Source organism: Ovis aries, chromosome 7, assembly GCF_016772045.2.
Source record: "Ovis aries strain OAR_USU_Benz2616 breed Rambouillet chromosome 7, ARS-UI_Ramb_v3.0, whole genome shotgun sequence".
Lineage (NCBI taxonomy): Eukaryota > Metazoa > Chordata > Mammalia > Artiodactyla > Bovidae > Ovis > Ovis aries.
In genome coordinates this window covers 69,919,561-69,944,344 of record NC_056060.1, presented here as the reverse complement: position 1 = coordinate 69,944,344, position 24,784 = coordinate 69,919,561, and the positions used below count along the sequence as shown (strand labels likewise).

Below are 24,784 nucleotides of genomic sequence, written 5' to 3'. Positions count from 1 at the left end.
AAATGGGATTTTAAGGTTGAAATGGCTAGTAATTTGTCCTAGGACTTAATGAGTCCCAAATGCAGAGCAGTCTGCTCTTTGACCACTCTACTATACTACCTGAATCCAAATGTTACTGTGGCGGGGGACCACTCATTCATATCATTTCACTTGTACTCTAAAGATTGCTGTTTTTTTGTTTCCCAAGTATCACTGCTTTTGACAGTTTCATGGGCAGGACACTTGGCAATGTGGGAAGTTGAGACTAATAGCTCCCACTTACTGTATGTAGCAGCATTTTGTACTTACAGATCCCCCTAAAATATTGTAAAATATTGAAGGGTGAAATACCTTCCAGAGAATATAATCTCACATATTTCTCATTTTGTTAGACAATAAAGTATTTTGAAAACTGTATGCTGACCTATAGTTCTCTGTGAAAACAGTGTTGAGGGTAGTCTGTTCTCAAAGGTGCTACTTCAGAATGACCACGCCTCCCCAAATACAGAAGAAATGTCTGTTTTAGCCATAGGAATTGAATTGTATGTTTGTATTTTGAAAATGGCATTTAATAAAGCCAATTTTACATACAGACATAAAGATAGACCAGTCCCGTCATTCAGCATTTTATTTAGGTTCGGTATTATTAGAACACTTGTGCAAACTTTACAGCATAAATAATTTCATCTACAAACTCCCTCTCTCAGATTCTAAAGAGATATAATGGGAAAACTTTCTTAGCTGATGATCTAGGGATTTGTTTTTAATGAAAGAAAACTCATTATACAGGTAATATGCCAAACATAGGTAGTTATTACTTCACTGAAAAATAAAATTCTCCTTTTTCACAATGTATTATCATTTTCAAGAGAATTTTTTAAAGGACTATTTCAAAATTTGGGGAGAAAATAGTGGCTTTTTTGGTTTTCTAAAAATAATACATGTGCATTATGAAAATTTCCATTTCAACAAAGAGAGTTTCAAATGAAAGCCACAAATCACCCAAAGTCCTTCCATCTAGAGTTGATTGATGTTAATATTTGTTGAATATCTTCCAATATCTGTGTACCATATAAAATGAATCTAGAGATAGAGAACAAAAGCAGTTTTTAGTAAACAAGATTATACATATCTTAAAAGAATCTGAAATAATTTAATGGAAGAAACCGACATGAAAGAATTGCTCAACTTCAAATACATGTTTCTTTGTGTTATGAGCTATTCCTTACTAAAATTAAGAAAAAAACTATGATAAGCGTCAATGGGGTAGACTCATTTTTTAATTACATGTTTTGGCTTTAGACTGTATAGATGGACTCTGCAGTGATTTTTTTTTTAAAGGAAGATCCACCATGGGTAAGAAAGGTTGACAAAAATTCCAGTCTAAATCTACATCTTCAAATCTATGGTTTTTCTCATATTTCCATGAATTGATATTTCTTTCATTAAAAAATAATAATATTCCTGATACTTCATCACTAAAGCCTTATGATTAGTATACATCAATAGAGGTTGTTGATGAAATCTTCTGTCATAATCAGCAGGCCCTTCCTTCATTTTTAAAAAGTTTCTCTCCTTGCCTCCTTCTCTCCTGCTTTTTTCTTATAGTATTTGAAATGATGCTCTTTACTCAGTTCTTTTTCATCTTTAGAAAAATTATTACATTCAGGAACAGAAATCTGTGAAGTAATTGACCTATTTTAAGTTCACTTAAAATAGAATTCTAAAATCCACAGAAAGCTAATTAAATTTGCATCACCACTAAGTTTCCCATCCTTCTCAACCTGTTCCCTAAGTTGTGTGCATACTTGACCATGTGTTAATATTTACATTTGTCACTTTTCCAGTCCCATGACAGCCTTATAATTAAGCTCACAATTTGAAAACTAAGAACTTGACATTAATAATTTTTAAAAACCCATCTTCTGCCTATATTCTGGATAATAATAATGACTATATTAAAACATGAAATTATAATTGTATTCTAACTTCATAGAATATATTTCAAATAAAATAAGATTGTTAGGAGTTTTAGAACATAGAAGTATAGAGTTCTATTTCCCCCAAATGTTTAAGCTATGAAGTTAAATCTGAGCAATTATCTTATTGTTTCACAAGAGAAAATCCTCAAGTTCTTTCTTATTTCTTATATTGACAAAGGCAGAAAATAATTCAAGCCCTACTTACAGGTTCTTTGACCAAACTGGTGTTTAATATTTAGAATGTATTACATGCATGTTTCGTTGCTCAGTCGTATCCAGCTCTGCTTCCCTGTGGACTGTAGGCTGCTAGGGTGCTCTGCCCATGGAATTTCCAGGCAAGAATAGTAGAATGAGTTACCATTTCCCCCTCCAGGAGATCTTCCCAACCCAGGGACTGAACCCAGGTCTCCTGCGTGTCCTACAGTGGCAGGTGGATTCTTTACCACTGAGCCACCTGGGAAGCCCCAGAATTTATTACAGTTAGACCCATTTCACAGTGGGCATAGTTCAAATGTAGTCATGTCTTAAGTTCGGCCTTCAGAATCATGTCACCAAACTGCAGACCAAATCTAGTGGTAATGGGGGTCAGGAACACATAATGTTTTATTGAATAGAACAAAAGTACAGTGAGAGATTATTCCTTTCCCTTGTCGTATCTTTTCAGTTCAAGAAGTATTTTAGCCATTATAGTCTTTGTCAAGTTTTTAAAATATATTCTTTTTTAAAAAAAAAGAACCAACAGCAGTCTTCCTCCATGGTTCTCTTCTATTCTGATACAATGATGGATTTTAATAAAGGTATGGCTCAGACTAAAGATTTTGTGACTAATTATGACTGATGACAAACCAACCAATGAACCGTTTTGTATTTTGATCAAGTCAGGAAGCTTATTAAAGAAAGAAAAAGCACACAAAGACATTCCTTATTCAATCTCCTGAGAATTTTTCTGTGTGCCTCCCTCTACCACCATGTCCCCAAGGCCTATCGTTCTCTCCACCTGACCATAAATCTTCCTTTCATCCCAAATGAGCCCATTTGCTGGAGGTTTAGCATGAGGGGCTTACCCCCTCATCTTAAATACTGAGCCCTACTGTTTCGTTTCCTGGCCAGGCCTGCTCTACCAGGGTGGCAATGGCCTAAGCAGCACTGTGCTAACTTTACAGCGTGGAATGCAACCCTCGTGGCTAGAACTTGCAAACAGGAGCCACATTCAGCTGCTAAGTCCAGGGAAATGATAAATCTTACATGAACATCAAAGTAGTTTACATTATCAGTCTAATCTGAAGGGTAGTTGTTAGAAGAATGTGTTTGCTTTTGTGTCGCATAGAAGAAACATCCCAGAGATTGTTGCTAGCTGTGCCTTTGGCAGTAAAATCCTTCACTTCCCATTGTTCTGCCAAAGCTGATTAGAGTAGATCACCCATGTGGGTTAAATGCTGTGCTCTTTTACTGTCTGTATGGAGCACCAGGCTTAATGTATCTTTCCTTTCAAAACATCCACTGAATTACTTAACTGTCTACAGATAATGTTGGCATTTTTCTCTTGACAGTCATTTTGACTGCATTTAAAAGATGTGAAGGAAGGACCTAGAAAATGAAATCACTGCAGGAATCTTATCTGCAAAAATCTTTTAGCAATTTCCCCTCTGAATGCAGGGCTCCTGCATTACCTTTTTAAATTTTACCTTATGTAGAAGACTGTTTCATGGCAAATGAAACTGATAGATTAGTTGACCAGACAGTGTCATCTTTGAGCCTCTCTGTGTATGTTTAAAGTATTTTCTTCCATCTATTTCCGTTATGTTTCTCTAGTTTAATGGCAAAATTAGGGAATAAAGTAGGAAAAGTTACTAATGTTTCTTCTTGTTAACTTAACAAAAATCAGAGTAATGGGCTTTTTAAAAGATATTTTTATTATTATCATTAGGTTTTTTTTTGGTCACTTCATATGGCCTTCAGGATCTTAGTTCCCCAACAAAGGTTCAAACATCATGCCCGCTGCAGTGCATGTGTGGAGTCCCAACCACAGGACCACCAAGGAAGTCCCATAATCACTGCTTTAGACACTGAGTTATAAAGAACTGAGACTTTTTTAGCCTTGTAATCCTTTCTACAAGGTAGTCAATTATTGGAAGCGTGCTAAAAAGTAAATCTAAAAGTCAGGTGAAAGTGAAAGTTAGTCGCATAGTTGTATCCAACTCTGTGATCCAGTGGACTGTAGCCTGCCCAGCTCCTCTGTCAATGGGATTCTCCAGGCAAGAGTACTGGAGTGGGTTGCCATTGCCTTCTTGGGGGGATCTTCCTGACCCAGGGATCGAACCTGGGTCTCCTGCATTGCAGGCAGATTCTTTACCAACTGAGCCACTATATCATTTTTCAACAGTTCTTTTCTTGAAATGCTGATGTCATTTGTGAACAGGAATCTCACACATTTTCTGACCTTGCCTTTTAAAAAGTAGCACTAACTTGTTACATAGCAAGTGGTACAGTGCTACCTGAAATCTTTTCTAGACCAAGATGAAATATAAACAAATACATTTGAGAATATGGTACAATAATACAGATAATTGTGCACAATTTATTGCCATTTATATTATCTACATTTTGCCTTATAAATAGAATATGAATAGCTGCACCACTGTCTTTTCAGTTCATACATTTTTAATATACTTTCTGAATACTGGCATCACTATTAGATCATTTAATTTTACATTTAAATGTTTTACATTTAAAATAAGGTACCAATCCAAAAAACTTAGGACTGCTGCAAAAAGGCTTTCTCCCTAGAAATTTGACATTGAATTTTGGCTATTAATTTAGCTATTAATTCAAACCTTGGCTCACTTCTGTTTTATTGTTCTTTTCTTGCCCAGATTATGGAAATGAAGGTAGCACTGATTTCAGCATTTGAGATTAGGATTCTTCAAATCCTCCAGTCTACCCCTGACTGAATTAGTTCTAAGTCAGCTTCAGGCAGGCTGCAGTGTGAGCTCCCACCAAGATGAATTCACTGAGCCCTGTCTGTTTATTAGATTGATAGAAGGCACTGATCTCCCATTTCCTTTCATTGCTCCTAGGTATTTAGCAAAGTGATTTTTATAATTGGCAAAGCAGTACAATAATTTACCTGTCTTAGTGAATGTACACTTAGCTATTTAAACTCTCACCTAGCCTTCCTGTATTAGGAGGATATTGAGAAAGAGACAAACTATTTATTACGGTATCCAAAGGCTACGTGTGATCATTTGCTGCAATTACAGAGATGCTTATTTTTTTTCTTACTTGGACTCTAAGGAAACTTTATTCAAATACTGATTTTTCTGGACCAGGTACTATAAAGCTTCCTACACAAGTTTGCATAACTCTAAGCAAAATTAAAATGTGAAAAATTGGCATTTATACAGCAACTTTGGAACACAAAAATTCTCTTCTGTGATCACACTTCATCACTTCCTACCCTTCCCACTGAATCCTCAGAACTTTAGAAGTTCTGGCTTTCCCAACACACACAGCCCTTGTTGCTCTCCCAGCCCATAAGTTCCCAAAGATCTTCACTGCTCGTCATTCCCAGCCTGAGCCCAAGGTGGTGCATTTCACTTCTGTCCTCTTGGATCTTTGACTCCTCCAGCCATGCCCCTGTGCCAGCTCACAAATCTGGTCCAGCCCCATCATCCACAGATCAGAGTGCTCAGCCTCTAACCCTGTTGACTGGATCTACAGAGATCCTTTACTCTAACCAAACCCTCTTACTTCCTGGAAGTTCTTTATTAATTTGTTTTTGAGTCCTCACTGTATTTTTCTAGGTCAGTTCTGTCCGATAGAAATATAATGTGAGCCACACATGTTATTAAAAATTTTCTAGTAGTCACATTAAAAAGCAAAAAGGAACAGGAAAAATCAATTTTGATAATACACTGTATTTAATCCGGCATACCTAGAGGATAAACTTTTCAACAACAGAAGATCACTATAAAAATGATTAACGAGATATTTTTATGTCTCTTTTTATACTGTCTGAAACCTGACATGCACTTCACACTTGCAATGTATCTGAATTGAGACTAGCCACATTTCAAGTATTCAGTAACTACTACGGCTCATCACTGCTGTATTGAACAGTGCAGGTCTGGACCTCTCCCAATCGCTTTAAGCCCTGCTTCTATCCTCCTCAGCCTCAAGAGGACCTCAGGACTCATTTTCCAGAGAAGAGTTGAGTAAATCTACCTTGAGCCACTTGATGATGTTCTCTTTCCTCCTCAGTATATCTGTAGCCACACCCATCCTTCAACAAAATGTTCCTCCATCTTTATCCAGCCTTTCATGCTTCTTCCTTCTTTGAGAAAAAAATGCTGTGACAAAGCCCATCCTTTCCCTGCCTTTTCTTTCGCTTTGCTCAAACAAATATCTCCTCATTCCAGGATCTCATCTCTCCCCTTTCCGCTAACATTCCCAAGTTTACTTAACCTTGAAATTTGCTTATTGCTGCTCCCTGAACTACCATTCTCTTCACCATCTTCTTTACTACTTTGAACTTCCCTCCACTGACTCAACCCTTTGTGACAGAGCTTCCATCCTCACTCTGTGCCAGTTATGGGTGACTTCCTAGTCTCTAAAACCAGGGGTCCTTTCTCATTTCCTTCATTGCATCTATAACGTCCCACACTGTAGCCTACCCCTTTCTTCTGGGAGTTTCCTTGTTCTTGACTGCCATAACCAACACTCTTGAGGGACCCTTTCTAATACCTAGACAGGACTTCTTTTACAGCTTTATTCAATCCTTTGAGTAAAGAATGAAGTATAGGTCATCCTCTATTGTACCCCTTAGTCTCTCCTCTCTTGAAGGTTTCCTCTACTCTCATGGCTTGAGTCATCATTTCCACTCAGAATACATCCAAATGTAAATATTCAGCCTTCTTATCTAAGAAGGACTTCCCTGGGGGCTCAGAGAGCAAAGCGTCTGCCTACAACACAGGAGACCCAGGTTCGAGCACTGGGTCGGGGAGATCCCCTGGAGAAGAAAATGGCACCCCACTCCAGTACTCTTGCCTGGAAAATCCCATGGACAGAGGAGCCTGGCAGACTACAGTCCATGGAGTCGCAGAGTCGGACATGACTGAGCAACTTCACTTTCTTTCTTCTTTCTTATCTAAATGTCAGCGCAGCACTTCCACTTGTCTGCTCTGCATATCCATCTGAATATCACATGGATATTAATGTCCATTTTAGCTCAGGGCTACTGTGACAAACCTATAAAAAGAAATCATTTAATTTCCAAGCCTCTAAAAAATTACCGTGTTGTGTGTAATTGTCAGCATCATCTCATTTGTGATCCCTGTCCCATCTCTGCCCCAGGCTGTGTCAAAATGCCCGGCTTGATGTCATCACAGTGGAACCTGGAGATATAAGAACAAGTGTCAGCTTTTTGCCAAACCAGTTTCCCCTAAGATTTCCTATTTTTGTCACTGATACTAATCATACTATCACCCAGCTTTGAAATGTTGCTTTCCCCCTTAATTAGTTCTGCCTCCTTTTTCCCACAGCTAGTCAGTCACCATTCCTGTCAACTAATCCTTCATAATATTTCCCTTTATTCACCCCATCTCCTTAACAAACTGTTCACCACATTCCCAAACTATCCCCCATCCTCTTTCATCAATCCCAGTACTGTCCCTTTCTTGAACTCGGCTTTTGCCACTGCTGACATCACAGGATATATTGGCACTGATGCAGCATTTTTAAAAAACGTTCCGTCTTCCCAGCTAGATCTTAAGTTCCTTAAAAGCAGGAACAGAATGTTATGATCTCTTCATGCCTGTGCTTACTAAATAACAGATGGCCAGTGACTGCGTACTGTTGACAATGACTTTATTTCCCTTAAAGAGAAAAATCACTATAAATATCTAGTTCTGGAAGCAGATTTAAATGTAATCAAGTGCTCTCAAATTAATTTAGCATACTTTGGGGGACAGTTAACTTCCAACCACATAACAGAACAGAGGCAACTGTTCTGAGAAACACATCGAACTTAGGGTTTGATCTTGCTTCTCCTATTAACTAGTTAGTATGTTGTTGCTGTTTAGTTCTAAGTCGTGTCCTATTCTTTGTGACTCAGTGGACTGTAATCTGCCAGGTCCCTCTGTCCAGGCAAGAATACTGGTGTGAGTTGCTATTTCCTTCCCCAGGAGATTTTCACCACTCAGGGACTGAACCTGAGTCTCCTGTACCAGCAGGCAGACTCTACTGCTGAGACACCAGGGAAGCCCCAGCTAGTCAGTATATGAGTTTCTTCAGTTCCCTCACCTGTTGTACGCCTGTTTAATGGAGTTTATCGTGAGGTTTAAATGAAGTAATATGTGAAAGTGCTTTGAATATTTCAGAATCTGTGTAAATAGAGAATCATGTCACAAAGTACCCAGAATCAACTTCCCACAGATGTTTTAAGAGAAACTTTTGTTAACCTCCCAGTTAGAAACCTCCAGCAATTCTAAAAGTTGGTTGAAGGACCTGTTGTGTAATTACCCTACACCAAACTAATGTTACTTCATGCTAAGTCACTTCAGTAGAGTCTGACTCTGCGACCCTATGGACTGTAGCCTGCTGGGCTCCTCTGTCCATGGGATTCTCCAAGCAAGAATACTGAAATGGGTTGCCATTTATTCCTCCAGGGGATCTTCCCCACTCAGGGATCGAACTGGGTCTCTTATGTCTCCTGCACTGACCCGCGGATTCTTTATCCGTAGCACCACCTGGGAAGCCCAGTTATTTAGTTAACAGTTAGTGTTCTCTGCCACGGCTGCTTCTAGTACGTCCCTACCTGGTGCCTGCCATTCTCAGGCTGTTTGAACAGGGGTCCAGAGAATTGGAAGGCTTTTCTAGAGGCCACCATCATTTTTAGCAGGTGTTATGCAATTCATTAAGTGGAAATTCACTTGAAAAAGCAAATTCTATCTCCTCTTTGCCCGAAAACTACCTGCAGGGTCCCCAGTGCCCCTTTACATCATCTCAGGTGATGAGCCTACCACCCCTAGCACTGTGTGCTCCCATAGCACAGATCATGCTGTCTTATAATGTGTTTGCCTCTAAATCTGTCTGTCATGGAAATCGGTGGGCATCGTAAAACGGATTACCATTTATTTATTTACACGTAAGTTTTCTTTTTCAAAACAGTTTATTTATTTTGATACCCCTGCACCTAGCACAAAGCATGGCACTTAGTTCTTAATAAATACTGAATAAATGAACAAACGTGGAAGCGGTAACACTGCTGGTAATGGTGATGTGTTAGTCTCCTTTTTGGTCTCCTTCCCCTTTCCTGAACTTAGCTTGTAAACAATAGGAGCTCCTAGCTCCCTGGGGGCTAGACTTAGACTCCTAGGCTTATCTCAGCCACTCAAACAGGGGGAGCTGGGCTTCTTTGGAGATTTCCTTCTTCTCCCATTTTTGTCATCTACCCTCAGGGGTGCAGGGGTTTCTTGTGTCATAGCTTCAAAAAGATCCTTCTCTGTCCAAAAAGGATTATTATTTCGGTGTTCTGTTCTCAACAGCTGTTCTGAAATGAAAATCATTTAGTGAACTCATTCAGATTTTTTTGTTAATGACATATCCCCTTCTAGATCTTTGCATTAAAAAAAAAAGAAGACAACAAATACTTTGAAGATTAAAAGGATTACTCCAAATAAATGAATTTCTAATAGTGAAATGTCAGTGTCAATGAGACTGGGGCTGGGGATTGGGGCTGGGGAAAGAGAGAGACTTTGGAGCAGCAGTGCTTTCACTTTGTCCAAGAAAATGATCTGTAGAGCCGGCACCACTCAAAATAGAGGGGGAAATAATCTTTGTTTCATCCCCAAAACATGCTTGTGATCTTCTCTCCTTCCTACACTGCAGAAGTGTTCTAGGAGGAAGGGAACATATTTTTTCCCTAACAAAATGGCTGACTATTGTAATCTTTGTGAGTTAATGTCATTGGTAGACCAAGCAGTGGTGAGTGGGGGATAGATAGGGGTGAGTGGCAGATCGGTTCAGAAGTAAATTCTCTCTCCAGCTTCAGACTGCTGGAGTGTCCTCAGCCTGTTATAAAAGATCCCCCCTCCCACTGTAAGCCCTTGATCTGATGTGCTGTCCATCCAGCCTGAGTTAGTCTGGTGCAAGGGTTGATACTTTGCAGCTTTTCTTGTATCCTCTCCACAGCGTGGGGTTGTCACTAGGCTGTGTGACCTTTCCAGTACTGTCTCTCAGCTAGCTATGTACCGGAGTATGATGGGAGCAGTTCCCTGCTTCCTTCAATCTAGTCACCTTCGTTTTCCATTGAGCTGATGACTACTGCCTTAGACCTGGTGCCTCCACTTACGCTGCAAATGAAGCTGGTAGTGTAAGCAGTGGCCACTTTCATTTGGTTGTAAGATGGGAATTTCATGTCTTATTTTCTTTTTCTGAGAGTTTGTGTGATATTCTATAAAAACCATTTTTGTGTGTGTGTGACAACACAGAGAGACCTTGAGGGCCTTATGCTAAAAGAGATAAGTCACACAAAGACAAACACTGCAGGGTCCCACTTACATGCGGAATCTGAAGAAGCTGCATTCATAGAAACTGAATAGAATGGTGGTTACTGGAGTTAGGGGGAAGGGGAATTAGGGAGATGTTGACCAAAGGGTATAAACCTGCAACTAGTAGATACAGGAGTCTGATGGATCTAATGCACAGCAAAGTAAATATAGTCAACAATACTGCATTACATACTTCAAAGATGCTGGGTCTTACATGTTCTTACCAGAAGAAAAGAAATAACTATGTGATGTGACAGAGGTGTTAACTGATGCTATGTCGTTGTTGTTCAGTTGCTCAGTGACTTTGGTACCTCGTGGACTGTCGCGCGCCAGGCTTCCCTATCCTTCACTATCTCTCAGAGCTTGCTCAAGCTCATGTTCATTGAGTCAATGATGCCATCCAACCATCTCATCCTCTGTTGCCCCCTTCTCCTCCTGCCTTCAGTTGCTATACTGCAATATATAAATATATCCAATAAGCATGTTGTACACCTTAAACTCACACAATGTTATGTCAATTGTATCTCCCCAAAAAAAGAAACCGTATGTTACTTGCCTAATTAGAGGACAAATTTGCATACATTCTTGAGCAAGTCTTCTATGCTTTTTTCATAATCTAGTGACTGAAATATTCAAAATATTTCCATTTTGCGTCATATTTGAAGCACCATGGCTTTATTCTTTTGAATTAATTTTTTTGTTTCTAAGTTGAAAGAGAGAAATAACTGAATGATAGGTACAATGTAGATTTTAAAATTTATATTCCAGGTTTTTAAGTCACAAGAATGTCATGAACAAATCATACGAAACAAAACCGTTTGACCCAAATGTCAGCTCCAGGGATTCTTGAGATAGCTACTAACTACTAATGTTTAGTTTTACTCATTTTAGAGGTAGACCATATCTCTATTCAGAAGCCTTTGGCATTGCCTGCAGTCTCCCAGACCAGCTGACAGGCTTCTGAGGCTCCACTTCTGTTTTCATTCTTAGCACCCCTTCTCAGCAGCAGGGACATGTCTATGACTGATGTGCTCATCTCCGGGCCACTATTGAGACACTGAGTTGTAAGCAGGGCATCAAGATGCATGCCATCGATGCCATCCAAAGAAAGAGAACAGATACTTCAGAGTGCTCTGAATTTTCAGTCTTGTTTCAAAGGCACATAACTGATGCCCACAGTTGCAACCCACTGAGATTTGCTCATGGAGATACTGTCACTGGAGGTGCAACAGCCTTTTCTTATCTGTGAATTTACTAATTGACCTCAGGGATGGAAAGATGCTTCCAAAGCCAAACAGGAGGATGGGAAGTGCCCTAGGAGTGATGCTCTGTGTGCTCACCTGTGTTTAGGAATCCAAGAGCTGGGGAGAACCTGTAGCGACCGCGGCTCTGTGGAACGAGCCGGGTAGCTCCCTGAAGGCGCTGCCGATGTTGGGTGCTCTGTGTGAATGTGCGTGTCTCCTCCCACAGCTATTGACCTGCTGTACTGGAGGGACATCAAGCAGACGGGGATAGTGTTTGGGAGCTTCCTGCTGCTGCTCTTCTCCCTGACGCAGTTCAGCGTTGTGAGCGTCGTGGCCTACCTGGCCCTCGCTGCGCTCTCAGCCACCATCAGTTTCCGCATCTACAAGTCTGTTTTACAAGCTGTGCAGAAAACCGACGAGGGTCACCCTTTCAAGTGAGTGCCCAACCCGACCAGCCCTTGCCCCACCTCTCACGTGGCTCTTTCCTCGGCCTCTATTTCACCGCCTGTGCACTTTGGGTCCTGCTGCTTTTGACCTTTTAACAGGCCTCTTAGAGTTTCCTTTAACGCTGTCTTTTAATATCAAATATTTCTGTTAAATTTCTAAAGCAGACTCATCCCTAGTCTAATGCTTACTGCTTTATTGAGCTTTTTAAAATTTTAATCACTTCTAATTAAATGTTAAATACTATCTTTAATATACATTTCTATAATTTATATAATATAAATCCTTGTGGGCAAATTTATGAAATGTGAAAACATTTAATTTATATTTGATATTATTTTTGTATTTAATTACTTTTCATAGTAATCATAATTCACTTATATGCAAACAGTGTTTTATGATTTAAAGCGTTTCAACAATTATTCTCCCAACTCTTTGATGAAGGCAGAACATTATAATCCCTTTTCACAGATGGAAAAAACAGAGGTTCTAAGAAATAAAGTGACTTGCTTAAAGTAAATAGCACAGAACCAGGACCAAGGTGTTTGGATTTTTATTTCTGTGCTCTTTTCGGAAGTTTAATGTCAAAGGGCCAAGTTCTGTGGGATGTAAAGTTCATTCCTCAGAATCTGTATAGTATTATGTACTCACAATTGAATAGTATTATGTACCCTCTTCTGTATTTTAATACAGGGGAAATCTGACTCGAATGAGCACTGAGGAGGAGGATTTCTTTAAGGCAGTGTATTAAGAGGCTATATGAAATGTGGCAGAGGGAGATATTAGCACTGCCAGCTGCATGCTCCCCAACTCCACCCCAGTATACTCGAGATTCTAGCTTGTAAGCCCTGGGCATTTTAGCACTGACCGTCAGAGTCATACCATCACCTGCTGCAGGCCCCGCACCTCCTATAAGCGAGGGATATTTCTGCATCCTGAATGAGACCTATAGATACTGTTGCATAATGGCTTCTGAGCCAACCTCAGTGATTCCCTCGGGATGCCTCTGAATCCTCCCTGGCTCAGCCTCATCAGCCAGCTGAATCAAGGTCTCAGGGCACCAGGCTCTTAAAAGAAGGAAAAGATGCCAGGGCCTTGTCGACAAAAGGCAAAATGCCGTGTTTCACACGTCACTTTCTAGCCTCGGGTCCTGTGCTCATTGTCAAACACAGTTACAGTCTGATCATCCTCACCCTTGGGATGTATTTGGCCTTCTTCTAATGGGTTAGAAGAGTTAATGGGTCTCTGAGCTATAACTTGGTTGCCTTCCCAAAGGAGGGAAGAATAGAGAAGTGGAGCATCATCTTACCAGGGTGAATACTATGCCTACTTCAGTGACCCTCGCCTGTGACCAGTATCCACACCTTTAGAGTCCTGTCCTGCTCCAGCCTCTACCCTTAGCCATACAAGAGAGGTTGGCTTCTCCCACCTTCTTAGATCCAGGACTGTCAAGTTACACTGGGGATTTACCTCTCACTTGACTTATTTCTTCTGTAACTACCCAGTTGTAGGACCAAGAGTCAAACTGTTATTAGCTCAACTACTTATCTTCCATTAGGAGACACATTTAAAACCTTTGGCTTAATTGTTTCTATCAATAAAAGGAATATGTAACTCAGAGTACATTTTGAATCAAAACATATCAGCTAGACAAATCCACTTTTCTGATTATTTTTCTAAAAAGCCAAACATAAAAATTCTCAATCCTCAGAGTTAGGTGAGCACTGTTAGAACTCTAGAAGTAGACAACATGACAGAGAAAAGGAAGGAAGAGAGGATAGGTCTCGTTGGTGGCCGGGGGTGGGGGAGCAGGTGGGGAGCATGATGGGTATGGTCAAAGCAGGAGGATCAATCGATTTTTATAGATTTGTAGAGCCTGGTTTATCTACCCAAGAGTTCAAATTAACCCTTTGAACAAATGGAAAATGCAGTTACTAAAAATACCACTCTTACTAGAACCAGTGAGCATTTTAATATGTCCCAGGTCACTTGTGTTCTCAGAGCTCTCTAGAATAAAACCTAAAAGTACTTTCCAGAATCTAAATATGAAATCTTAGAGATCTGATGAGAGATAATAATTGGCAGCTAAGATTTTGAGATCTCTCAATTATTTAAAAAGACAATTCATCTTCATGCAGCCGAGAAGAAATAAGAACTTTTCACAATTGCCCAGTGAGCCAGATATACCGAGAATTCAGCAAGTGAACTGATTTGGGACTGACTTTTCTCTGCTCCTAGCCTCTGAATTATCAGCTCACACTATCGTGTTGCCTACGAGAGACAGAAACAGCCACATTGCCCCACTGGGTGCCGTGATTCCTGTGTTCCCCAGTGTACTAACTGTGGGTGTGTGTGTGGTGCCCTGCAGCCTTCTGACTGGCGTAAATCCTTCAGGATGACCTGAATGTGGTCCTCAGGGTTGGAGAAGGGAAACTTAGCTGTTTCAAGATTCCCTCTGATGGAGTTCTCTGTGGGGATGCTCTGTTGACAGGGCCTACTTGGAGCTCGAGATCACCCTGTCTCAGGAGCAGATTCAGAAGTACACAGACTGCCTGCAGTTCTACGTGAACAACACACTTAAAGAACTGAGGAGGCTCTTCCTTGTCCAGGACCTGGTGGATTCCTTAAAAGTATGAGTGCTTAAGCCATTTCATTTGACAGTCTTGATTTTTGTTTTCCCTAAAGGTACACATAATGTTATAAACTTCCACATGATGGAGAATAAAATAAGTGCTAATTATATTTTAGGGAATGTCCAGCTGTACAGTACCATGGAGCTCATCCAGTTTAATGTCATCATTTTACAGATGCTGAAACTGGTTCAAAGAGGTTAAGACACTTGCCTGAGGTTGCCCAGTGAGTCACTGACAGAGCTGAGATCAAACCCAGGTTACATAGCTTCTGGTTTTGTACTACTTACAGTACCCCAGGCTGCTTCTTGTTCCCATTTTCAATTCCTCAGTTTCCTACAATTATTTTAAAAATAAACATCTAGTTTAGGGAATGTGAAAAATACACATGCTTTTTCTTAGAAAGAAACACTGTACTCTGCTAGTAATAAGACCTGTGGACTGTGAGAATGAGCCCCTGAAGTGTAGGAGAGGGGCACCTGGGTGTTATTCCTGGTTCCATCATTGAACTCACTGGGCTTCTTGGAACAAACTGCTAGGACCACCACATGGCTTATAGGGAAAACCAAAGTCAATCAGTCATGACTCAACAGGGCCATGAGCAGAGGGGTGGGAGCCCAGGCAAGGATTCTGTCAGTTCTCCATTCTCCCAGAGCACCGGGAGGGATCTGTACCATGGGCTGCTCCTCAATGAGGAAGAAAGAGCAGAAGGAAGGTGAGTCCTTAATGCTCAAGGTGCTTTACTGGAATAACATCTTGGCAAATAATGACTAAAAAAAGAGAGCAGGGAGATTAAAATTACTTAACCTTAGCGGTTTTAAGGTAACGTGTCTACTTAAATTTGTAATGTGAAAGCTGTCGGCTAGAATAGGGATCAGCAAACCTTATCTATTATATAAAAGAGCCACGTGGTAAATATTTTAGGCTTTGTGGGCTACAGTCTTTGTTGTAGCTACTCAACTTTGTCACTATAGCAGAAGAGCAGCCGAAGACAATACATAAATGAATAACTGTGGCTGTGGGCTAACATTGTTTATGAACACTGAATTTCGTATCATTTTCATGTTATACAAAATGTTATTTTTGTTTTAACTTTATTCAACCATGCAAAATTCATTCTTAACTTGTGGGCCTATACGAAAACAGGTCAAGGCCAGTTTGCTGACCCCTGCCCTAGTTTATTATTTCACTGAGTCCCTCAAATCTTATAAGGAGATCCACAGGGTTCTGAGACAAGTAAAGCCTGGATCCTCTTTCAGTAATTCTGTGGCAAACTTTAAATGCTCTTATACTTCCTATTGAAACCATGATGTCCTTTGCCTCAAATTTTAATGTAAACAAATCAATGAAATGAGACTCTTTTCTGTCTTAATGGGTTTAGAAGCTCTGATCATCATTTCATTTGTTAGTTTGCAGTCCTGATGTGGCTCCTGACTTACGTTGGCGCTCTCTTCAATGGCCTGACCCTGCTGCTCATGGGTAAGGGCAGACAAGTGTGTTCTGTCTCCCTTCACATACTCCGTGTGAGCATCTCCCTAGGCTGTGAGCTTGCTTAGATGGGTTCCTAGCAACAAATTCCAGATTTTCTGAGTGCGGAGCATTTCCCTGACCATCATAGTTCAATTAAAGAGCACAATATATCAATATATTACACAGTAAAAATGAATTTCTTAAAGTTTTTTCTTTTTCTTCAACCACAACTGGTTTTATCTGGCTTCAACTATATATCTGCTTCAATGGTGTTATGTATAGAAGATCATTTTTATCTTAGGAGGTCATTCTCTCTTTCCAGAATTAATGACTTAATATTTGTAGAGGTCTCAGCATTTTTTGGTTTTCCTTATGAACTAGCCCTGCAGTCTTTTAGCTAGAATGCTGGCTACTGCAAATAATGTCATTATATCGCATAAAGTGAAAGTGAAGTTGCTCAGTCGTGTCCGACTCTTTGCGACCCTGTGGACTGTAACCCACCAGGCTCCTCTGTCCATGGGATTCTGCAGGCAAGAATACTGGAGTGGGTTGCCATTTCCTTCTCCAGGGGATCTTCTCAACCCAGGGATCGAACCCAGGTCTCCTGCATTGCAGGCAGACGCTTTAACCTCTGAGCCACCAGGGCAGCATTATATCACATAACTATATAAAAAATGTATCTATGAGATTGTTCCTACTTATAACTCTCAATTTTAATACTATATTTGTTTTTCATCCCAGCTGTGGTTTCAATGTTTACTCTACCTGTAGTGTATGTTAAGCACCAGGTAAGTTCTATGTGATGTCAAACATTCATGTTAAGTTTTGACCTTGTGAACTGTGGATGTGCTCATGATTTCTTCTCTTTGTAGGCACAGATTGACCAATATCTGGGACTTGTGAGGACTCACATAAATGCTGTTGTGGCAAAGTAAGTTACATAGTGCAATTTATAAAAAGGAGAGACTGCCTTAGGTAGGCATTTGACTGGATTAGATAGGAGTAACAAAAGGATAATAAAGTAATAGACTGATTTTTGATCATTCACTTCTTTGAGTCATGTATTCTTACCCCTACCAAATATATTATTTCAGAAATAAAGTATAAATTTTAAAATTTCCAGTTAAATAAAACTTTCAGTGGTTTATTTCAGGTATCATGAAATGAATTTTAATAAATGAATGATATTAATGTCTGTCTGGAGACTGGCTTATGTCCAAGAATAAGATGGATTGGAGGAAGGAAAGAAGCCTGATTCAGAAAAGTAAAATTAAATGTTAGTAGATTAATCAAAATAAAACTGTTAGCATTTTCAGTTTTTAAATAATAAATATCACTAAGTTTTAAACCATTGAAATTATTTTTAAAACAAAACACTTTTTAATCTTGAGAACTTTTATTACCTTTTAGATTACACCATTTAAATTCAATAAGTATGTGTGTTTGCCTATTTTATTAATACCATTGCTTTTTAAACCTGAGTCTTAAATAGACTCTACTTTATGGCTACTTTATATATTAGGAGATAATGATTCCAGTTATAAAAGTATTTACAGTTAATATAGTCATTAACTTAGTAGTTTTCCCTAATTCTTAAATTAGTGTTTTTAGATATATCTTCATCTAAAATGAAGTTTTTCTGTTTTTATTATTACTCAAGATTTTGTTTTAATCAAAAGCTGACCTCAGCTTTGACTACAAATACACATCCGAAAAATACTAGAGTTTCTCTCCAGGAATCCTAGAATCATGTGGCTAGACCTAGATGATAGTAAGAATTAAATGCAAGTATTTTAGATAGTCAAAGATATACAGAGCAAAACAAATTTTAAAAAGGCAAACACTTTAAAGTTCCTCTGCTATTTGATTTGTGTGTCATCAGTTACAGTTCTCTCCTGAAGTTTATAAAGACTTTTGTTTTTATTATGTATTGTTTATATTCTTCCTCTTCAATTCGTGGTGAATTTGGATTCAGACATTTCAAAATGCCTGAAATTATCAGCTTAACACATATGCAATGAATACCTCGTGAAAATCAGCATATTGAAGACAAATATTTATTACTTTCTATTAGGAAATGACAGCATGGTATAACATGAGATTTGGTATTTGCAAGCCTGGGAAACCTGTTAAAAATATGAATTCCCAAATCTACAACAAACTTATGGAAATAAAATTCCTGGGATAAGGGACCCATAATCTATATTTTAATGAACTTCCTAGGTGTATTTAACTTCTGGTAGTTAGAACTGTGTTCAGGAATGACAGCAAAGAACACCAGAATAGGAGCTTGGAAACTGGAAGACAGAAGTTCTAGGCCTCAGCTGTTCAGCACTTAGTTTGAGGATCTTGAACAAATCACATCTCTTAATTTTTTATTGATTAGTTGCTTGCTTAAAAAAGAAAAAAAGACATTATTTTCCAGGCATTTCATTAACAGGTACAGAGAGTATAAAGATGAATAAGATGATCCCACATAGCAGAGCTCTTAGCCTATGGATACAGACAAAACTGTAAAGAAATAACCATAAGACAATATAAGAATAACAGTAGAATTGTGTAAAATATTAAGGTGAGAGAGATACAGAAACTACTGTTCTTACCTGGGGGATAATGGAAAGCCACTAAAAAAAGGGCCCTTGCTAGCATGGCTGGGTTCTGTGGAGGACTTCTATCTGTGTCCTCACATGGCAGAAGTAGATGGAAACTCTCTGGGTTCTCTTTTATAGGGCACTAATCCCATTCATGAACGCTCCATTCTCATGACCTAATCACCTTCCAAAAGCCCCGCCTCCTAATACTAACATATTGGGGGTTAGGTTTCAGTATATAAATTTGGTGGTGTTGGGTGATGGGGTGCAGCAGGACATAAACATTCAGTCTATAGCAGCCCTGAAGGATGGTAAACTCTCATCAGGGGGATGCTGAGGGGAAAGACACTGCAAAAAGAAATAACACGGCTAGAGGCAGAAGCATGAAAAGGTAGGTCAGGGTCAGGGAGCAGTGAGTCAACCAGTGCGTCTAAAGCTTAAATGAATGAAAAGATGAGCTAGAAAGGGCCTAGAAAGAGAAGCTAGGGCCAAGTATAGAATGCTCTAAGGAGTTAGGACTCAACAGGATATAGCATGCCCTTGATGTTCCTATGCAGGAGATTTGTATTTTGCACAGATTACTATGGCAGTTTAGTGGGAGGAGAATTGGAAAGTGAGATGTGGTAATTAGCAAGGAAGCTATTTGAATTCAAACAAAAGTGGTAGAGATGTAAGCCTGTTAAAATAGAAGCGAAGGAGAGATGGCAGAAACTAAAATGTATGAACATATGTATACAATATGGTTGGCTAAATTAAAATTGGAAATCAGTGCTCTGAACAGGAATTGAAAGGAAGCTAAGGACAAAAAGAGAAACTGAGTGGGGCTTCCCTGGTGGTCCAGTAGCTAAGGCTTCATGCTTGCAATGCAGGGATCTAGGTTCAATTCCTGGTCAGGGAACTAGATCCCGCGTGCTACAGCTAAAGATCCCCTGTGCTGTAATGAAGATTGAAGATCATGCATGCCACAACCAAGACCTAGTGTAGCCAAATAAATAAATAGGAATAAAATATTTTTAAAAAATTAAAAAAGAGAGAAACTGGATAAGTTACGTAGTTAAACAGCAGTTCTCCAAGAGAATCTGTTTGGCCTGACACTAAATTTTGAAGGATATTTCTTAGTGGAGTCTTACGTCTAAGATTTCTTCAACCTCTGAAATTCTGATTACGTGTTAGAATAATTCCACCAAAAGAACTCACACCATTTTAGTGAAACTGTTAAAAACAGGAACTTTGGAATCAGATAGACTAGCTTGAGTCCATTTCTGGCATTTTTTAGCTATATGAATTCATTATAAATGTTATTTGACTCCCTGAGTTTGTTTCTTTATCTATGCATTGGAAAGATAATGTCTGTAAAGTATTCATACTTGGACATAGGGAGGACTCAATAAATATTCAGCGATCATAATCATGATCATCCTACTCCCACTGCTTAGAGATCAGTTCATGGTGAGTGTGGAGGACAGTCCCAGACTAGGCAGGAAACCTTGGTGCCCCTCCCATGCCTATACTGAATGAATGATACCAGGTCATTTAACCTCCCTGTGTCTCAGTTTTCCAGCTCTAAAATGGGGGTGCGTGCATGCTAAGTCACTTCATTCGTGCCCAATTCCTTGCAACCCCATGGACTGTATAGCCCACCAGGCTCCTTTGTCCATGGGATTCTCTTGGCAACAATACTGGAATGGATTGCCGTGACCTCCTCCAGGGGATCTTCCTGACCCAGGGATCAAACCCAAGTCTCTTACATCTCCTGCATTGGCAAGTGGGTTCTTTACCACTAGTGCCACCTGGGGAGCCCCTAACTGGGGATAATAACACCTAACAACACTTAGTATTTCATTGAGGTACTTGAAAAGTCTTCCTGGTGTCCTTGAGGAGAAAGTGGAGATGTACAGTCCAGATTATAGCACAATTGGTAGAGTTCCAGAATGTTGAAATAGTAGACCCTATGGATGTCCACCGAAAATCCATCCAGGGCGAGGTGCAGTAATGTGACACAGGGCTCTGCCCTTGACTCCATGACTTTCCATACCAGTGCTTCACATGACTATGTGAAGACAAATCAGATATGCTCATCAGAGTTCTAGGTGACACATAGCTTGGAGAAAAAGCACATTCAGAAGACAGCAAGCTCAAGATTCAGAATGAATTAAGTGACCTTGAGTAATGTAGAATGCGGAACTGAAGTTAATAAAATCAAATTGACAGGGAAAGCAAAGTCTTATATTTAGATTTTTTTGAAGTCAACTTTTGCAAATATCGAATGGGAAGAGGGGCAGATGTGATAGAGTACAACAGTTCAGTTCAGTTCAGTCGCTCAGTCGTGTCCGACTCTTTGTGACCCCATGAATCGCAGCACGACAGGCCTCCCTGTCCATCACGATCTCCCGGAGTTCACTCATACTCACGTCCATCGAATCCGTGATGCCATCCAGCCATCTCATCCTTGGTCGTCCCCTTCTTCTCCTGCCCCCAATCCCTCCCAGCGTCAGAGTCTTTTCCAACGAGTCAACTCTTCGCATGAGGTGGCCAAAGTACTGGAGTTTCAGCTTTAGCATCATTCCTTCCAAAGAAATCCCAGGGTTGATCTCCTTCAGAATGGACTGGTTGGAACTCCTTGCAGTCCAAGGGACCCTCAAGAGTCTTCTCCAACACCACAGTTCGAAAGCATCAATTCTTCGGCACTCAGCCTTCTTCACAGTCCAACTCTCACATCCATACATGACCACAGGAAAAACCATAGCCTTGACTAGACAGACCTTAGTCGGCAAAGTAATGTCTCTGCTTTTGAATATACTGTCTAGGTTGGTCATAACTTTCCTTCCAAGGAGCAAGCGTCTTTTAATTTCATGGCTGCAGTCACCATCTGCAGTGATTTTGGAGCCCAAAAAAATGAAGTCTGACACTGTTTCCACTGTTTCCCCATCTATTTCCTTTGAAGTGATGGGACAAAATGCCATGATTTTCGTGTTCTGAATGTTGAGCTTTAAGGCAACTTTTTCACTCTCCTCTTTCACTTTCATCAAGAGGCTTTTTAGGTCCTCTTCACTTTCTGCCATAAGGGTGGTGTCATCTGCATATCTGAGGTGACTGATATTTCTCCCGGCAATCTTGATTCCAGCTTGTGCTTCTTTCAGTCCAGCGTTTCTCATGATGTACTCTGCATATAAGTTAAATAAGCAGGGTGACAATATACAGCCTTGACGTACTCCTTTTCCCATTTGGAACCAGTCTGTTGTTCCATGTCCAGTTCTAACTGTTGCTTCCTGACCTGCATACAGATTTCTCAAGAGGCAGGTCAGGTGCTCTGTATTCCCATCTCTTTCAGAATTTTCCACAGTTTATTGTGATCCACACAGTCAAAGGCTTTGGCATAGTCAATAAAGCAGAAATAGATGTTTTCTGGAACTCTCTTGCTTTTTCCATGATCCAGTGGATGTTGGCAATTTGATCTCTGGTTCCTCTGCCTTTTCTAAAACCAGCTTGAACATCAGGAAGTTCACAGTTCACGTATTGCTGAAGCCTGGCTTGGAGAATTTTAAGCATTACTTTACTGGCATGTGAGATGAGTGCAATTGTGCGGTAGTTTCAGCATTCTTTGGCATTGCCTTTCTTTGGAATTGGAATGAAAACTGACCTTTTCCAGTCCTGTGGCCACTGCTGAGTTTTCCAAATTTGCTGGCATATTGAGTGCAGCACTGTCACAGCATCATCTTTCAGGATTTGAAACAGCTCAACTGGAATTCCATCACCTCCACTAGCTTTGTTTGTAGTGATGGTTTCTAAGGCCCATTGACTTCACTTTCCAAGATGTCTGGCTCTAGATTAGTGATCACATCATCATGATTATCTGGGTCTTGAAGATGTTTTTTGTACAGTTCTTCTGTGTTTTCTTGCCACCTCTTCTTAATATCTTCTGCTTCTGTTAGGTCCATACCATTTCTGTCCTTTATCGAGCCCATCTTTGCATGAAACATTCCCTTGGTATCTCTAATTTTCTTGAAGAGATCTCTAGTCTTTCCAATTCTGTTGTTTTCCTCTATTTCTTTGCATTGATCGCTGAAGAAGGCTTTCTTATCTCTTCTTGCTATTCTTTGGAACTCTGCATTCAGATGCTTATATCTTTCCTTTTCTCCTTTGCTTTTCACCTCTCGTCTTTTCACAGCTCAGTAGTGTGTGTAAAAAAATCCCTGGGGGGGTGAGTGATAAATAGATTAATTGATCATAGGAAAATGTGAATCAGTAATGTACTTAGGCATGTTTTTTTAAGTCTATGCAAGTTTAGATGTTATTAATAGAAGTATATGTCAAAATCAAAAGAGACTATAGTTGTTTCATATCCCATATTGTCGTTCCATAGATGTGTTAAATTTCAGAGTTGAACGCTTTAAGAGCTGCAATTATACACTGAAGTCATGTCCGAAAGATGGCTGGGTATTGAAGTATTGGAAATATGACAGTAATGTGAGTGACAACCAAACTTTACTGGAGATGATTATTCTGGAAAAGAGATGACTTTAAAAGAACACACTGGAGGTCTAACATTGCGAGGGAAGTAATCATTCTCTTTTTCTCTAAAGAGCTATGAATGGAAAGGCCAGAAGTTCTGAGATTTGAATGAAACATGAGAGGAAACAGTACCAATTAGAGTTGTTCAACAATGAAGCCATTTGCCCTGTGAAACAGTAAGCTCACTGACACCCATTCAAGTATTCACATAAAAAAAGTTAGTTGACCACTGTCACAGATATGGTTTAAAGGACTTCTGCAATGGGAGAAAAGTAGAATTAGTTAACACTTAGTCTACTGTGATATTCTAAAAACATTTCAAAACAAATACATATATGTTATACTTTGGAGAAGACCAGACCTAAGGTGTCTCTATTGAAATGTTTCACATTCTCTGCTGCGTTATCAGTTTCTGCCTCTTCTGGCTCATTTCCACAATCATAATCTCTCCAGTCTTTCTGTCCTTGCTGTCTCTATTGCTTCTCTCCCCACCTCACTGCAGTCAGGCCTGCACCCTGAGCACTTAAGTTGCTCTTAGTCAGGGTCCTAGTGACCTTCATATTGCTAAATCCTACAGTCATCACTCCATCCTCAACCTTCTCAACCTTCTCAACCTCTCAGACACTCTTTATGATTACTGCCATCTTTGTTGAGCACTCTCCTTGACTCTTGGCACTGCTTGAGTCTCAGCTGCTTTCTCGCAGTGTCTTCTCTTGGCTCTTCCTTCTCTGGTTCACCCTTCATCCCTAGTGGCCTCAAAGATAATCTCTATGTCAAGGACTCCAAAATGTGTGTCTCCACAAGCTTAGGCTTTTAAAAATTCCACTTTACAAATATAGAATATGAGGAGGAGGAGGAGTTAGAGATGAGATAGGATACAACAGTAGTATGTATAAAAAATACTTGGAGGTTTTCATAGGTTAATTTGTCACAGCCAAATATGAGTCAGTTATGTGCTTGAGACATTTTTTTAAAAAATCGATGCAAGTCTCAGTCAGTTCAGTTGCTCAGTTGTGTCCGACTATTTGCAACCCCATGAACCGCAGCATGCCAGGCCTCCCTGTCCATCACCAACTACCAGAATCTACCCAAACCCATGTCCATCGAGTCAGTGATGCCATGCAACCATCTCATCCTCTATCATCCCCTTCTCCTCCTGCCCTCAATCTTTCCCAGCATCAGGGTCTTTTCAAATGAGTCAGCTCTTCGTATCAGGTGGCCAAAGTATTGGAGTTTCAGCTTCAGCATCAGTCCTTCCAATAAATATTAAGGACTGATTTCCTTTAGGATGGACTGGTTGGATCTCCTTGAAATCCAAGGAACTCTCAAGAGTCTTCAACACCACAGTTCAAAAGTATCAATTCCTCAGTGCTCAGCCTTTAT

General features: G+C 39.9%; 1 protein-coding gene across 2 annotated transcripts in view; it reads left to right on the top strand.

Annotated features, from left to right (window-relative positions):
• Nucleotides 1–24,784, top strand: part of RTN1 (reticulon 1) — a 246,237-nt gene that overhangs the window by 217,667 nt on the left and 3,786 nt on the right. For both annotated transcript variants that reach the window (XM_027971902.3, XM_004010692.6), the window contains 5 exons: nucleotides 11,981–12,188; nucleotides 14,690–14,828; nucleotides 16,238–16,307; nucleotides 17,040–17,086; nucleotides 17,171–17,229. In XM_027971902.3, coding sequence (XP_027827703.2) covers nucleotides 11,981–12,188; nucleotides 14,690–14,828; nucleotides 16,238–16,307; nucleotides 17,040–17,086; nucleotides 17,171–17,229 — 523 coding nt within the window. The remainder of the gene's footprint in view (nucleotides 1–11,980; nucleotides 12,189–14,689; nucleotides 14,829–16,237; nucleotides 16,308–17,039; nucleotides 17,087–17,170; nucleotides 17,230–24,784) is intronic.